The sequence below is a fragment of the Protopterus annectens genome, chromosome 2.part1 (assembly GCF_019279795.1).
Source record: "Protopterus annectens isolate FY-2018-M chromosome 2.part1, PAN1.0, whole genome shotgun sequence".
NCBI lineage: Eukaryota > Metazoa > Chordata > Ceratodontiformes > Protopteridae > Protopterus > Protopterus annectens.
In genome coordinates this window covers 80,721,141-80,737,435 of record NC_056729.1, presented here as the reverse complement: position 1 = coordinate 80,737,435, position 16,295 = coordinate 80,721,141, and the positions used below count along the sequence as shown (strand labels likewise).

The 16,295-nt window shown below is 36.9% G+C and overlaps 1 protein-coding gene across 1 annotated transcript in view; it reads left to right on the top strand.

The window, feature by feature from the left end:
* The window catches only part of GATB (glutamyl-tRNA amidotransferase subunit B), a 677,264-nt gene that overhangs the window by 35,222 nt on the left and 625,747 nt on the right, over nucleotides 1-16,295 (top strand). The window contains exon 3 of the mRNA XM_044062037.1: nucleotides 7,821-7,934. Coding sequence (XP_043917972.1) covers nucleotides 7,821-7,934 — 114 coding nt within the window. The remainder of the gene's footprint in view (nucleotides 1-7,820; nucleotides 7,935-16,295) is intronic.

Here is a 16,295-nt window from a genome sequence, read left to right as displayed (position 1 = left end):
GATCAAATTTCAGTCCCCACCTATAAGTAATATTCCTTGTTGAAAGCTGATTATTTATCCCATAATTTAAGTTCCATTATAGCAGTTTTTGGTGGAATGTAAATATATGCAAATGTAATCCTCCTACCTTGCCAGTAGCTTCTTAGTACTACAAATCTGCTATTCTTATCTTTTTTTATCTTCTTCTGTCACTGTTGGAGCTCTTCTTGCAATTAATATAAGTGCTCTTTTCCTTTGTCCCAGGTATTCATCTGAATAACCATCCTGAAAACCTTTCTTTATCAAATTCACATGTTCAGTTTTTTCCAAGTGTGTCTCCTTTAGCATAGCTATTTGCACTCTACATTTAATATAGTTCACTACTCTTTCTTTCTTGTATTTATCTGTGAGACCATTGACATTTATAGATATTATAGAAAGCATCATTTTCTTGAAAGTTATGATTCCCACCTTTTATGTATAACAGCTTTTTTGTTACATGCATAAACTGTTTGGCAGGTTAATCTTCTATACAGTTTTTCATTGTCATCTCCATTGGAGCCTGTATCACATCTTACAAAACTTTTTGATTTATTGAAAGCTGTCAAAAAACACCCCAATACCCCCTAAAACATATTAATGATTTATTGAAAGCTCTCAAAAAACACCCCAATACACCCTAAAACATATTAACTTAATAATAACACACGTAATGATGTACATCTTCAAATACTGAAGTTTTACCCTCCTAATAGGAAGAAATGTTCCAAACTGACAGGCACTCACAGAGATTTGAGATAACCTAAAAGAAAGGTTATCCATACAAAGATGTATGTTAACCCTATGTTTCTACTAAGTGATGTCTGCCTTTGCCTTATCTTTATAGCTCTCTCAGCTGAGAAAACGCATAAATGCTTTAAAAAAAATATTTTTTTGAAAGCCATTTCTCTTTATCAGATTGTCTCCTAGAGACATGAGAACCAGACACGAACTGCCAAGAATACATGTGTTTACTAGAAAAAGCCTTATAATAATCTGTATTCTTTCTCGTTTACTTGCTTTCTCTTAAAACTTGTTGCTATATTAAGCTATGGGCCTTAAGCCAGTTGCTCTCCTGTGCGAGAATAAGAAAAAGCACATTGTTTTCTTTTGTCATGCTCTTTCAACCAGATTTTTCTTCTTTTTTTTTTTTTTTTTTTTTTTTTACATTGTAGTGCCTACATTTCTTAAAACTGTGCAAGGAAAAGGAGAGAAGAAGGGAGAAAGAAAAAAAAAACAGGAGCAGCGATTTACATTAGAATCCCCATTACACTTAAAATAACAGAAAACTTTACTTTATAGCATGCAAAGAAAATCATGCAGTAATAAAATTGTATCATTAATAAAAATGTTGTTTTACTTACACTTAACTTTCTCCCTCGTCTTCCCCTCTCCTGAGTATTTTTCCAAACATTAATGACAAAAAGTAGTGCATATTCTTTAGAGTACCCTACAAATTTAACAAAGTCCAAAAAGTCCAGTATTTCCAGAATTCTGTGTTTTGTCATGTTTCACAAATATAATTATTGCTTTGTAATCCCACATTTGTCAGTTTCCAAGTTACTGTTTTTATTCTCCGAACATTAATGATATGAAGTAGGACATACAATTTAGTCCCCTACAAGTTTAACAAAGTCCAAGAAAGTCCAATATTTCCAGATTTTATTGTTCTGTTATAATTCACAAATATAATTATTGCTTTGTAAACCCATATTTATTAATTTCCAAGTTACTGGTTTTATTCCTGTTAATCTCCATCTCCCAGATCCTGTCTCTGCTTCATTTCTAATGTACTGTTGATTCTTCTAGTTGACTCTTGTTTTTTTTTTTTTTCCCTTCTCTCAACATACACATCACCAAAACAGCTAATGTGAGTAGTACTAATGAAAAGTGAGAGGCAATGACTATTGTCTGTAATTACCAGGCACCAAAAACTTGGAGGTATTCTCTATAGCACCTGGCATATGGCATTTTCAGCGGAATATAAGCAACTACTGAGCATATATCCCAAGATTACATACAAAAGAGGAGAAATATGAAAAATATATATGAAATGAACAGTGGACACACAAACGTTTAGGTAATTTGAAAATGACAAAGTGTGGCAGTTGCAAATACTATAGATTTATCAGCAGTATGTAACTGCTGAGGGTTTTGACAAAACTTTGACATGTACAGAGATTTGTAGTTGTAAAACTAAAATGATAGTTTACCTAGCCACTTGTACATCCTGCCCAGCATTTTATATAAGTAAAACTAAATAATGTGTATCTATATGAGATCTAACAATTTAAATTGACCAGCTCTCTATATAAGCATACACTTCAATGCCCAGGTTTTAATAAGTTTTTAGTTTTTTGTTATTAATAGAGTTTACATTTTAGAACATGGAGATATTAATGAATTACTACTTGAACAAAAAGAGTTAAAATGGCAAATACGATTGAATGCCACTATAAAATCAGGGCTTAATGAAACACTATCTCTCAGTAGTATATTACAGTTCAGAGCTATGATTTTGGGTTAACAATATTTTGTTGATTATTCTATTTGGATTTTTTGTATAAGTATTTAATATTTTGTAGATAAAATTATTGTGTGTAATTTAGATAATGTATGAATGTTATTTAAGGTTTTTAGTGATGGTGGACATTTTAAATTTTAATTAGACTTATTTATGTATTTTATTCTACATTTGTTTACTGGGATAGTCCGATTGGATACATGTCCATTTTCAGCGGAGGCTCGGGGAGAAAAGCTCCAAATAGACAAACTTACATAGATTACACAAGAAGTTGGATAACATTAGAAAATATAAAACAAAGTGATTATGTATGATGGCTTAATAGTGTTCCCTAGTAGGGACTCACAATTCTCATGGACAGACAATTAAAAGCAAGAGACATCAGACTGGATATAGAGCTTGGTGACGTAGTTGCGTGTTGTGATATTTACAGATTATGCTTTCAGTTTATAACTTGATCAGGGTTGGTATATGGGCAAAGCCAGTTAATTTTGAGATACTGTTTGAGGTTTTTTTTGAGGAGACTTTTGGAGGATCGTAGGGTTATATAGTTTGGCAATGAATTCTGGGTTTTGCCAACAAAGGGATTTGCCACTAATTTGTCGGAAAACAATTCAATGAAAAACAAACCAAAAATGTGAGGCAAAAATCTGGACATTCTATAAAAATCTGTACAGTTGAGAGGTATGGGCAGACCACTTAAGTCAGTTTGATGCTGTGGCATTTCATGAGCTGAATACAGTATTCTCTTGATGTTTAACATAGACTATTTAATGAATTAAGGTTTCCTATTGGTGGAAGTTCACTATATAATGAGTTTTATACTGTGTGTTTTTATTATCCCTGAAGAAGAATTTGGAAGTAAGATGAAAGCGTTAAGATTGGGGTGTAGTTATACATTTTGTGCTTTTAAAGTCTTTTACTGTGGGCCAGTACTGTGATTTTATTATTCTTTTCTGCTGTTAGACATCTCACTTGTTGACATGGTTCACTGAAGAAGCACTGTGATTTTGTACTGTTTTAACTGTATTTGCAACATCTACAAGGTTACCAGTCTTTCAGGAAGTGCATTTGCAGCTACCTGCTGTGTGTGCCATGTTGTACGGCAGTCTTGGCATTGTTTATCAGTTCAGCGTGCTGTTTTTACATTGTTTTCATATTAAAATGGAGTCCCTGCCTCATGATTTGACTATTCTACTTCAGGAGCTCTCCAAATATGTTCATGGGGCTGGCGCTAGTGATGAACATGCATTATTTAATACTACAGTGAACAGAGATCCCTGTTGTTCTACATAAGACCTGTCTACGCACACATTACTGAGTGAAAAAGGTACAGCATTTTATTTAAAAACCTGGCTTACAAATCCCAGCTTTATGATTTGTGAGCCCTCTACTAAAAGTACTGTTATCTCTCAGATTAAATGGTTTGAACAGAATTTAATTAAGTACAGGAATCTGCAAATTGGCAATATTTATTTATCTGAGGGTACTGAGTTTAAAAGTGTACCTAGAGGTTTCCGATACTGGAAGTATACTGTTGGGTTAAAAGTAAATTCTCTGTTGCATCAATATTTAGTGGAATGATTTATTCATACAGGCATTGATTTAATGAAGCTGCTGGTTTCTGATGCAGTTTTTAGAATCAGAAATTATGCAGAGCAACAGCAGTATTGAGACTGACCTTACTTTGAAGTCATACAAACAAGAATATTTTAAAGTGTTCAATAGAGTTGTCATTTTGTTTAAAAACAAGATTAGAAAGCAGAAAAATCTCCTTAGGGACAAATCAGAGTATGACTAGAAACAAGCATACCTTAAGCCTAATGTCTACACTGCAAATAAAGGTTTTAATTCCTACAATGATGACAGGCAGGACATAGGAAAGGGATCGATTTCCAGTCCTTTTACTACACATGTGACAAGACTTATTTGATAATATACATAATGATGATTTTTATTCAATGGCCAGAGACAATCCTTAAGATGCAAAGAGCAGAATCCATCCCCTGTGAATCAACAGAACAAAACTCCCAAATCTACAAGGATAACAAGGAAGGGGAGTAATAAGAAAATGAAATAAATGGGAATTTCTCTGAGAATATTATTGTTACACTAGATTTATGCTGTAATGTTGTAGTTAATATTTAACTACAGCCATTTGTTGCTTCAGACTGATCATGTGTTCTTATTCAAAAAAGATTTCAAATTCATTCACACTTTTAAACAAGATATTGCCCAATTGCTTATTCACCTTAAGTTGTATACCAGACAAGTAAACCTAACCATGTTTTTTGGCAATTCTCAGCCACCCCCTTTTAAAAGTTTATTTGAAAAGAAAAAGTACATTTATGCCATCTACTTGTCCTGTGGTTGCAGTTTTTGAAAGATTACGTGAAAGTAAGTTTAGCTTGTTGCTTAAACAAGCTAGCAACCCTGTTGCTAATTTAACAACAGAGGAGAGGGAACTGTTATACCAGATTAAGGACAATAGAGATATATATGAATCATGAAACCAGATAAGGGATGGGGTGCTGTATTCATGGACTATTTTATGTATGCAAGTAAAATGTTGGATTTGTTGAATGACACTACCACTTATGTTCAGGTGTCAAGAAATGGGGATATTTATGGCGTACACAAAAATAGACTTTTACTTGCATGATTTGGTGTCCCAGGGGTTCATGTCCTATGAATTCTTTAACTTGGTTAAGGTGGATAAACTGGTGATTTCTGCCATTTTTGGAATACCAAAAATCTACAAGAGCCTTAACCACTCCCCTCTCGGACCAATAGTCACGGCTAGTAAGTCCAAAACATAATCATTAGCAATGTTTGTGGATTTTCATTGCAAAAATCTTGTCAAGAAGGAAACTCTCATTATTCGTCACTCATGGCATTTATTGCACAAAATCGGTATGCAGCATTTTCAAAATATTCTGGTAAGGGACAAGTCCAAAACCTCCAGTGAGTTAACTATTATTTTAGAATTATTGCAAATGGTTTTGAAAAACAATTTTGTATACATTGATGGTGAGTTTTACCATCAGTTGACAGGGGTGGCTATGGGAGCCAATCTAGTCTTGGCTGACTGGGAACACAGTAGTGTCTTTACCTCCCCCATTTCAAAAAGGTTTATCATTATTTCAGATTTCTTGATGATATACTTATTTTGCGGACTGATGAACCTTCTACTTTCAAGTTCTTTTCTGAACTAAATGATTTGACAAGTTTTTTGAAGTTCACCTTTAATAGCAGTAAGGATTCATTTTACCTTGACCTTACTACAGCAAAAGACTAGGTTAACAGGAGATATATTTATGTCATTTATAGAAAAGAAACTTATTCTAACTCCTTGTTAGATTATGATAGTAGTCATCCTTTCTATCATAAGAAAAATATTATTAAAGGTCAGAAGGTCCGTCTATCCAGGTTAGTCTCTATGGATGCAACATTTAACATTGAGTTAGCTAAATTAAGTGATAATGTTACTTGAGAGAAGCTACCCTAGATGTTTGGTGACTTCAGCTCTAGAAGAGATATTTAAAGAGAGGGAAGATAAATTTGTCCCTATTTTAAGTGAAAAAAACTCTTCTGTGTGTATCAATGTAACCAAAACAGCTAATGTGGGTAGTACTCATAAAAAGTCGGGGCAGTGATTCAGAGCTATTCTCTATAACACCTGGGATATCGTGTTTCCAGCAGAATATAAGCAAATACTGGGTGTATATCCTAAGATTACATATAAAAGTGGAGAAAATTTTAAAAATATATTTGAAATGAACAGTGGACAACACAAAAATTTAGGTCACTCAAAAATGACAAAGTGTGGCAGTTGCAAATACTGTAGTGATGGACAATATGTGACTGTTGAGGGTTTTGGCCACACTTTGGCATGTCCAGGGTTTTGTAGTTGTAAAACTAAAATCATAGTTTACCTAGCCACTTGTAAATCCTGCCCAACATTTGATACAGGTAAAAGTATCAGGACATATAAATGAACATGTATACAAGATTAAAAAAATTTAATTGACCAACTCTGCATACACTTCATTGTCCATGTTTTAATACATTTTTATTTTTTATTGACAAAGTTTACATTTCAGAATGTGGAGGTAATGATGAATTACTACTTGAACAAAAAGAGTTAAAATTGCAAATACTGTTGAATGCCACTATAAAACCAGGGCTTAATGAAACTCTGTCTCTCAATAGTATTTTAAAATTCTGAGCTATGACGTTGGGTTGACAATATTCTATTTGGATTTGTTTGTATAAGTATTTAATATTTTCTAGATGAAATTATTGTGTGCATGTAATTTTGATAATATGTAAATGTTATTTAAAGTTTTAGTGATAGGGACATTTTTAATGTTAATTAGACTATTTAATGAGTTAAGGTTTCCTGTTGGTGGAAGTTCACTATATAATGAGTTTTTTGCTGTGTCTTTATTATATCTGCTGAAGGTTTTGGAAGTAAGATGAAAGCGCCAAGATCAATTAAAGAGTCTGTCTATACATTTTGTGCTTTTTGAAGTCTTTTTCTGAGTGCCAATACTGTGATTGTATTATTCTTTGCTGCCATTATACATCCCACTTGCTGGCATGGTTCGCTGGAAGAGCATGGTGGTTTTGTGCTATTTTAACTGTATTTGCAACATATGTGAGGTTATCCTTCTCCTATAATCCAGCTTTGGATAGGAATTACATTGAAATAACTTTGAGAATTTTGAGATTAAGGTTTTTAGAATTCCTCTGCATGTTACTGGAGGTAGTAATTGGCCAGTTTTTTGATATTTTTCACTTTATCTGCAGTTTGAGTAATACATTTTTGTGAATTTCAATGTTTCTTGGGGTTGCCAAGATCATAACTTTAGTCCAGATATGCAAATGATAAAATTTTAAGGAAATTATATAATTCAAAATTAAACATGTGAAGGTTTTACATTTTAGATGCAGTACATGCAGCTGGGATTCTTTTTGGACAAATGTAAAATGTACTATAGTATTATAGAAAATTTGCAAGTATTCAATAGACAATACTGACAAACCCTGATTTTTTTTGTATGCATTATGATACAGAAACCAAATTGTTTTATTTTAGTGGAGATTTGATGAAATTGTTTTTAAACAGTGTTCTGGAAAAATAACAGTTAAGTGGGAGTTCTCTTTTTTAAGGATGGTTTAAATGTGTATGTATGATTTACATTGTTGTATGATTCAGTTAATCTTTCATGTCTTAATTTTTCTAATACATTTCCTGTTTCGGATTACTTTCAAGGTTCTCAACAGACATTGTGTTGAAGCAGCAGTGATGACAGCCTTTGCACTGAACTGCTCTATCAACAAGAAGTCTTTGTTTGACAGAAAACACTACTTCTATGCAGACTTGCCTGTAAGTATTTTCATTAGAAAACTGCAACCCTAAATATTTTGTGTGTAGATCATATTTTGTAAATTAACTCTACTAAAACATCTTAATTTCATCTGGTTTGAGCTGCCCTCAGGAGGAATTTTCTGCAAGTGAGAAAAAAGTGTTCCATTAGTAATGGCGACATTAGTTTATTATGTTAGGTTAACAATTTGTTTACAAATGTTGGATCTGGCTGTCACGGTAAGTTGTATGTAGTTATCGCTGGCCTTTGCCCCTTCCCCCATTGCTAAACATGTATAAAATTAAGAGAAATGAATACATGCATGCATACAGGCATTTGCTGAAGGAGTTAGTCTACCCATTTCACTGCTGTCTTTTTTTCGGGGGGGGGGGGGCAGAGTACAGGACTGCAACAGAACTTTAAATAAGTGTATCTAATGCCCTGCTTGCACTCACATAAGTAATGCCACAGACCACATGTATTTGCTATACATCATGCATACCCAGTGATTTATTAAAATTTAGAAAATAAGACAGGCAAAACTTTTTGCCTTCAAATTACAGATATACTAATAAAATCCAACAAGATTTGGTCAGAGACCAAAAGGACTAAGGCAGATTGAAGCTTACGAGGTAAATCTTGGTGTCCTGGTTGAGAACACATAATATCAAGTTATGGTTATAATTCTTTGTAGAGCATGGAGATTTACATTACAAGTACTTTTTGGGAAACAGAAGAATATAATGGATGCATCCTCCTGTTGTAGATCATAAGATACAGAAGGAAACATGCAAGTGTAAGTTAAGAATTCACCTTATAAATACAATAGCTCCCTGTCAAAGAAGCCTGCATTTGTGACTCCTGCAGCTTTGAAAAATAAACAGTGATTTCAGAAGAAACATAAAAATGTCTAAACTCATTGTAACACCATTCAAGTGGGTTTGCAGTTGTCCCCCTCCCCATCATGAAGGTCTCTATCTTTGAAACATGCTGTGTACACACACACATATATGTGTGTGTGTGTGTGTGTGTGTGTGTGTGTGTGTGTGTGTGTGTGTGTGTGTATATTCTGACTCTGTGATCACCATACTTTAGAGTAACAGGAATATTTTGAGATAGCACAGCCTCATATTTAGTATATATATTCTTTATAGGCACACTTAGTCTCACTGTTTCAAGGATCACTGTTATGTTCTTAGGAATTTCAGCAAAGACCCTGTGCAGCTGTGCTTCTTCAAACTCTGTGTTGACAAAATGTACAGTATAGCACTTACAGTGACTCAAGAAAGGAAGTGCTTCCTTAGTGAAGTCCTGGATGACAAGATCTTTTTTTTTTTTGCCTGTTACAGTAAATCTGTATTTAGATTATTCCAGAATTTTAACTTGTAGGTGACTGCAGATAAGACATATAAAGGTATGGAGGTTTAGATTTGACCCTCGCTGCAGAAGGAGCGGTTTCCTGTGTAATGATAGTGCTCTGTGCCCAGTTAGCAGAGCAGGTGCCAGGGGAATAGAGAACTGAGGTTCATTCCGCCAGCTCTGTTTCACTGCAAAGAGCATGTGGAGTTTGTGTTGCCCACTTACAGCTGTGGGTGGAGGTTGAGAGGCTCATAACTAAGGCAGAGTAACACCATGGTGGAGTGCACAATGATGATGATGTGAAGAATAAAGTGCTGTCCCGCAGACATGTGTTCATAAATTACACTGACATCTTTGTATGTGCTCTGTGTGGAGGGAGGTGAGAGGTAGGGAAGGGTAGGTTCGGAAGAAGAGCCTTTACCTGCCATCAGCATGTAGTGCTCTGTTTGGACTTTCTGATCTCCTGTCTACCTTGACTAAGGCAATAGAACAGAGCCATTGGAATATAGCAGATGACAGATAGCAAGGGTAACTCCAAGAATGGAAATGAAAAAGTAATATAGATTGGGAGGGGGGGTCAGCATGAGAATTCACAAATGTGGTAGCCATTTGCATATCAAAGTGAATATCGTCCCTGATAGGCAGTGTGTGAGATTCATGAACAGTTGTACGCAGTGGGGAAATTACTAAGAAGCGAGATTATGAATCACTCACAATAGCTAATATGTAACTGATGGAAGGCAGTGACATTAATGGGGTATCTGCACAGAATGATAATGTCACTGAGAGTCATAGTCTAAGAGTATTTATGTATGTGTGGAAGATTTTTCATTCAGTGAAATTCCAGGAAGACACAGGCAATACTTGGAGGAGCTGTGTTGCCAGTTTCCTTTGTTACAGTGACCCTTGGTAACATCTGTGTTGGTGTATGCATGCACACCAGTGACCTATAGCAACTTTTGCGGTAACATATGTGTACACGTGTTCATACACACACACACACACACACACACACACACACACACACACACACAGATATATCACAACCCTGCAAGCCAAATGCATGAGTTTTGATGTAGCCTATATCTGACATTACAGTCTTGAATGGCAGATATAAGTGAGCCGAATTTTAGTTATGTATGAAATAGTACTGTATTGTATTTTTTAAATATTCAGCAAAACTGCATATAATATAAACTCCAATAAGTTATATAAAAATATCACAAACAGTCTAGCCCATCAAGCTTGTCTTCTGGGAGTGTGCCACCTCGTCATGCTGATCTGTGCCCATGTCTGGCAGCAAGAGATGCACAGAAGGCCATGGCCAGGTGTTGCAGCATGGCATGTTGCACATGCTGCCAAAGGGCTCATAACTGCAGATGTTGACATGTGGCCAGGGATGACTGTTTTTGTCCAGTGGGACACATTGTAGTGATGAGGATGTTATGTCTGACCTGTGATGATAACATGACCTCCATGGAAGTAAAAGGCTGTGCAGGTGGTGTTCCATGGGGCATATGTGCTTGGGGATCACCTTTATATGCCCGAAATCGCGTTTCGCCGACACACTAATCACTGACACCAAAAGACCAACAACAAAAAATACCGACAACGCAAAACACCGAAAACCATTACACCAACACACTACACGTAAACAACACAGTACACTACATAACATATCCACTATCCCTAACCCTAAGGTCCGACACTACCGCACACTTACCCTACCTGCACCCTAACCCTAACTCACTTACCCACCCCTAACCCCAAGATCCGACACTACCGCACACTCACCCTACCTGCACCCTAACCCTAACTCACTTACCCACCCCTAACCCCACCCCAGGGTCCGACACTACCGCACACTCACCCTACCTGCACCCTAACCCTAACTCACTTAACCCACCCCTAAACCCACAGTCCCTCACTATCGCACACACACCCTACCTGCACCCTAACCCTAACTCACTTAACCCACCCCTAAACCCACAGTCCCTCACTATCGCACACTTACCTGTCCGCTCCCTAACACTAAATCCCTCACTCTATTGCACACTTACCGAGTCCGTCGGGTTCTCACCTTGTCGGTCATCTGTGTTGTCGGTGTTTTCGTCCCGTCGGATTCCGTGTCGGCGAAACGCGTTGTCGGGCATCTGAAGGTGACCCGTGCTTGGATATTATGGTCTTCATATTGGTGTTAAAAATCTTTCAGCATATGGTGATGTAACTTCCTGACAGCATTGGTAGCCACTACCAGAAGTCCCTCAAGTTGGCAGTGTAGGGGCCTCACACTGCAGTGCACTTCTGACACATTACCACGACCACCCACTCCCTCACTTCATGTACGTCTTTAACCCTCTCCTTATGAGCAACCTATGAAAGTCAGCAGTGTGTGACTGCATAAACACATGGGCGTGTAATGTGTATGACTATATTGTTCTTGTACCACATGTATGTACAACACCCATTATGTGTCTTAGGCATACATATGAATTCCCACATGTATTATTTAAGATCTGAGCAAACATGATACTGTGAATAACACTATGTCCAGTCAGCATGTCTCACCTTTTGTTAACTGTAAGTCGAATGTGGCACAAATGTCTTACCTGAATATTGTCCTTATAAAGCTGAAGTGAAAATAAGTCATATAATGTGAATGTGCATCCTGTTTGAATAATAATTTAAGTGACCTGACAAGACTGAAGTATTTTACCTATTATAGCATATATATATGAGATTGCTTTGAATGCCAGACAGAGGTCACCTCTGAGGAGTCTGTATGAAACTGAGTAGAGGGAGAGTGCTGTGGTAGATTTTTGAGGCCCTGAATTCTCATGGTGAGGAACCTCTGTGGTCTCTCCAGCTGCTGCATGTGCTTTGTGAGGTACATGCCAAATGGGGCTTTGTACTCAACAATGGGCCTTATAAGGGAAGAATACAGGGATCTTGTGTCCTCCTTGTCCCTGGATGAGATACCCTTACTTATGAGGTGGGCCATGTGGAAAGCTTTCTGTACAATGGAAGCAGCATGGTGGTCAAAAGTCAGGCTGCTATCAACCTGGGTGCTGAAACCCTTCACGACTGATTGCTTGGGGTCTGTATTAGATAATCAAATTTTCAAAAGTTTGACTGTCATATGGTCGACACCATATGATCGAACTTTTAAAAGTTCAAAAATCTAATAACAAAAAATAAACTACACAAATAACCTACCTGAACATTTAAAGCAGGGGGCAAGCCCCCCTGCACCCCCCCCCTGCTGTTTAAGTATACCAACTCTGAGATCGCACTACAGTGCAGAAAAGGGGAATCTCCTCATTCCGTGCTGTACTGAGATCTCTGTTAAACCGTTCTTTGTTTGTTTGTGTCTTTCGGCTTTTGCCGGTTAGGGGTCGCCACAGAGGAACTCCGGTCTGCTAATTATTGGTAGTGGATTTTTATGTACCGGGTTACCAGCCCTGATGCACAACCTTCAACGAAGGCACGCCCCATTCATGTATGCCTCCACATATAAGACGTTCTAGCTGAGAATCGAACGGGACAACATCTTGCTATGGGGCGACAATGCTACTGCAGCACCACCACCGCAGTGTTTCCATTAAACCGTTGTAACTTTCAAAAATTCGATCATATGGTGTTGACCATATGACAGTTGAACTTTTGAAAGTTCGATCATCTAATATAGACTTGATTGCTTGCTTAGGACATTGTTATTAATGTGATAATTTGTGAGGACATCATTCTCCCCAAAGGGGATGATGCATTTTTTGGTATGCAGCTTGAAGCCATGTTTCTGGCACCAGTCATTTGTGTGGGTGAGACCCAATTGGAGGATGTCCACATCACTAGGGGAATTGATGGTTAGGCTTGGCTAGGCTTAAAAAGGCCCATGTGGTCATTAGCCTAATAAACACCTATGAACCTATGACAGCACCCTGCTTGCAGTCATCTGCAAACTTGGTGAGACATAGCCCACTGGTTTTGGCCCGCACCTCAGAAAAGTATATCCCCAAATAACAGAGGTCCCAAGACTGAACCCTGGGGTATGCCGCTCATTACGGGTCTGCTGCTTGAGTTGGCTTCCCCTATTTTGACTAAGTGGGTTCTATCAGTGAGCCAGTTAGCTACCCATCTGGTAACATACGGATTGATGTCTAGTTGAGAGAGCTCATCTATTATGCCCAAGTGGGGAATAGTGTCGAAGAGTTTGGCCAGATCAAGGTAGGCAGTGTGCACCATCTTCCCTTCATCCATGGCTTTGGTTATTGTCTCAAAGAAGTCAACCAAATTTAACAGACATGGCCTCCCCTTGAAGCCAAACTGTATGGGATTGAGTATTTGGAGGTCGCCAATGCCCTTGTTAATGAGGTTCATGATAATCCATTCCATGGCCTTGCAGATCAGGCTAATTAGGCTGATCGGTCTATAATTTCCTGGATCGGTGGATGCTCCACCTTTGTGCAAAGGGATGACAGTGTATTATTCATATGTTTTGTTTTGTAATAATTATCCTTCACTCCACCATTACATAAATTGCTCAAGTTTTGCCTTCCCTTAAATTTCATTCCTCCTCCAGAACATTATTCTGCATGTAGTGTTCCTACAAATTGAACTTATTTCTATGTAATTTGCACCTTACTTTTAATAAAGATAGTATCTCCAATTCTGTTATCTCCTTTAAAATATTCAATGCATTTACTATTTGTTTAGATTTTGATTTCTGTTTTCTAGTTGCTTCATTTTTTGACAGCCAGTAGCATTTAACTTTCTATGTCTAGGCAGTTCAGATCTTATATCCCTGCAGTAATAATTTATTTGGTCATTTGCTCCCCCATCATTTCTGATGAAGTACTCTGTAAGAAATTTTTTAAATTTGCGAACACATTACATTCCCAAAATATATGTTCCCAGTTACCATCACGCCTCCTGAAATTGCTAACTAGCTGAGGAAAATTTCTCTGAAGTCTGTTTGGGATGTAAACCTCAAACGAAAGGCTGCTGAAAAGCCAATAACAAGTCCATCTACTCCCAAAAGGGTACTTTATTAAATAAATACAGCTAAAAAATTAGTGATAAGCGCTTTCGTCACCAGGACTTCAACAGATCTCTGTTGAAGAGCTGTTTGGGATGTAAAATACACACAGAAACATTTCCATGCAAAAAATTGTAAACCTTCTGGACTTTATTGCATACATGGGAGCCGTAAAGATGTCCTCCCACTGTTCTTTGTAAATTGTCTTTTCAGTCGGTCTTCCCAATCTTTTTTAACCTCCTTAGATTGATTCTTATAGTTAGTGTTCTATATGACCTGTTAATTATCCTTTTTTTAACAGCAGCCTTTGTTCTAGACTCAACTAAAATCTCAGTCAGAGCTGTTTTTTTTCACTTAGCACTCCCCTATCCCTTTATCTTTCCTGTACTCTGTTATCTGTGACTAGTAGGGAACACAGTCTGTAACCTGCAGTCTAAACTTCTGCTTGGACTCATCCCATCATATTACGTTTCCTCCATAGTCATTTATTCCTAATACCTTGGTTCCTTTGATGATCTTCTCTTTGGTAAAATTTCTTTTCTACATTCCCATGTTGGCTTATTACAAAGAATACTTTAATAACTACAATGCAGAATATTATATTTATATTTACATTGTTTTTAAGGTTCTGCTCCCAAAATTCTACTCTTTCCTTATTTCTTGAACTCCTCCTTTTATATCATCATACCTTACCACTTTAATTTATTACCTTCTGCTTGTGTTTTGTATATGAGCCTCATCTGCATATTCATTCAGTTCTTTATTAATCATCGTAGGTAAAGAGACTTGTAAGCTGAAGAATAAAATACTTGAAATTTACTACAAAACACAGATTTAGGTAAGTGCTTTCGCGGCAATCCTCTTCATCAGACTTTAATACAGAAATAAATTAGCACACAGGGTTTAAATAAACCAATAACCAAAAAAAGTTCTTTAAAAATCAGTGATGCAACCCTCTTTTTTTCAAGAGAGGTTTTAAGGATACAGTACTGTTAAGACCAGGTGATAAGTATGCCTTAAAGTCCACTATCCACCTTAATTCAGCATATTCCGTTTCATTGTTAATATCACCTTCTCTAAGGCTCACATTCATTTTTTGCAAGACCAAAAATTTAAAATTGTGCTGTTCCCCACAGTCTAAAACATGCTTAGCTAATGCATTATTAAGTTTGCTGTTCCTAATATCATTAAGATGTTCCATCACCCTTTTCTTCATAGTTCTATTGGTTTTACCAATATAGAATGCGCTACAAAGATTGCACTTAGCAAAATACACAATGTTTTTAGTAGAACAATCTGCATAAAATAAAAACTCTACAAGTTTCTGATGCACAGGGTGTAAAATCATGCAGCTGGACCAAATACTATTACAGATTCTGCAGTTTCTGCATGGGAAAGTCCCTCTACGCCACGAGACAAACCTGTCACTTGTTTTATTCAGTTTATAGCAGAGTTTCTTTTTCAAATTCTTGCTATTTTTAAAACTAAAACTGGGTGTGGAGCCAACAACCCGGCTAATCTGGGGGTCAGTGAGAAGAATAGGCCAGTTCTTTTTAATGATGTCACATGTTTTGTAGACATCATCAGAAAAAGTAAGACATAGCCTATTGACAGGTAATAAGGAGACTTGCTTATCTGGGGGTAGATTCACTAAGTGCTCATTAGAGTAGTAGGGTTTGGTTTTGTGACTTTCATGCAAGTCTACTTCAACTATCACTCTATCAATATCAACCCTCTTGTATCCTCTCTCAACAAACTCTACGGTGGGACGACTCATAGCATATATTAATTCTTTCCTGTCTGTATGCAGTCTCTTACAACGTAAGACTTTGTTCTTAACTATATTCTTAGTAATATGCCTAGGGTGCATACTGGAGTGGTGAAGAATATTGTTCTTCCTACAGTCTTTCCTATGTATCATTGTCGAGATATTGCCAAACATTTTTGTTAACATTTACATCCAGAAAGTTGATTTCCTCTTTGGAGT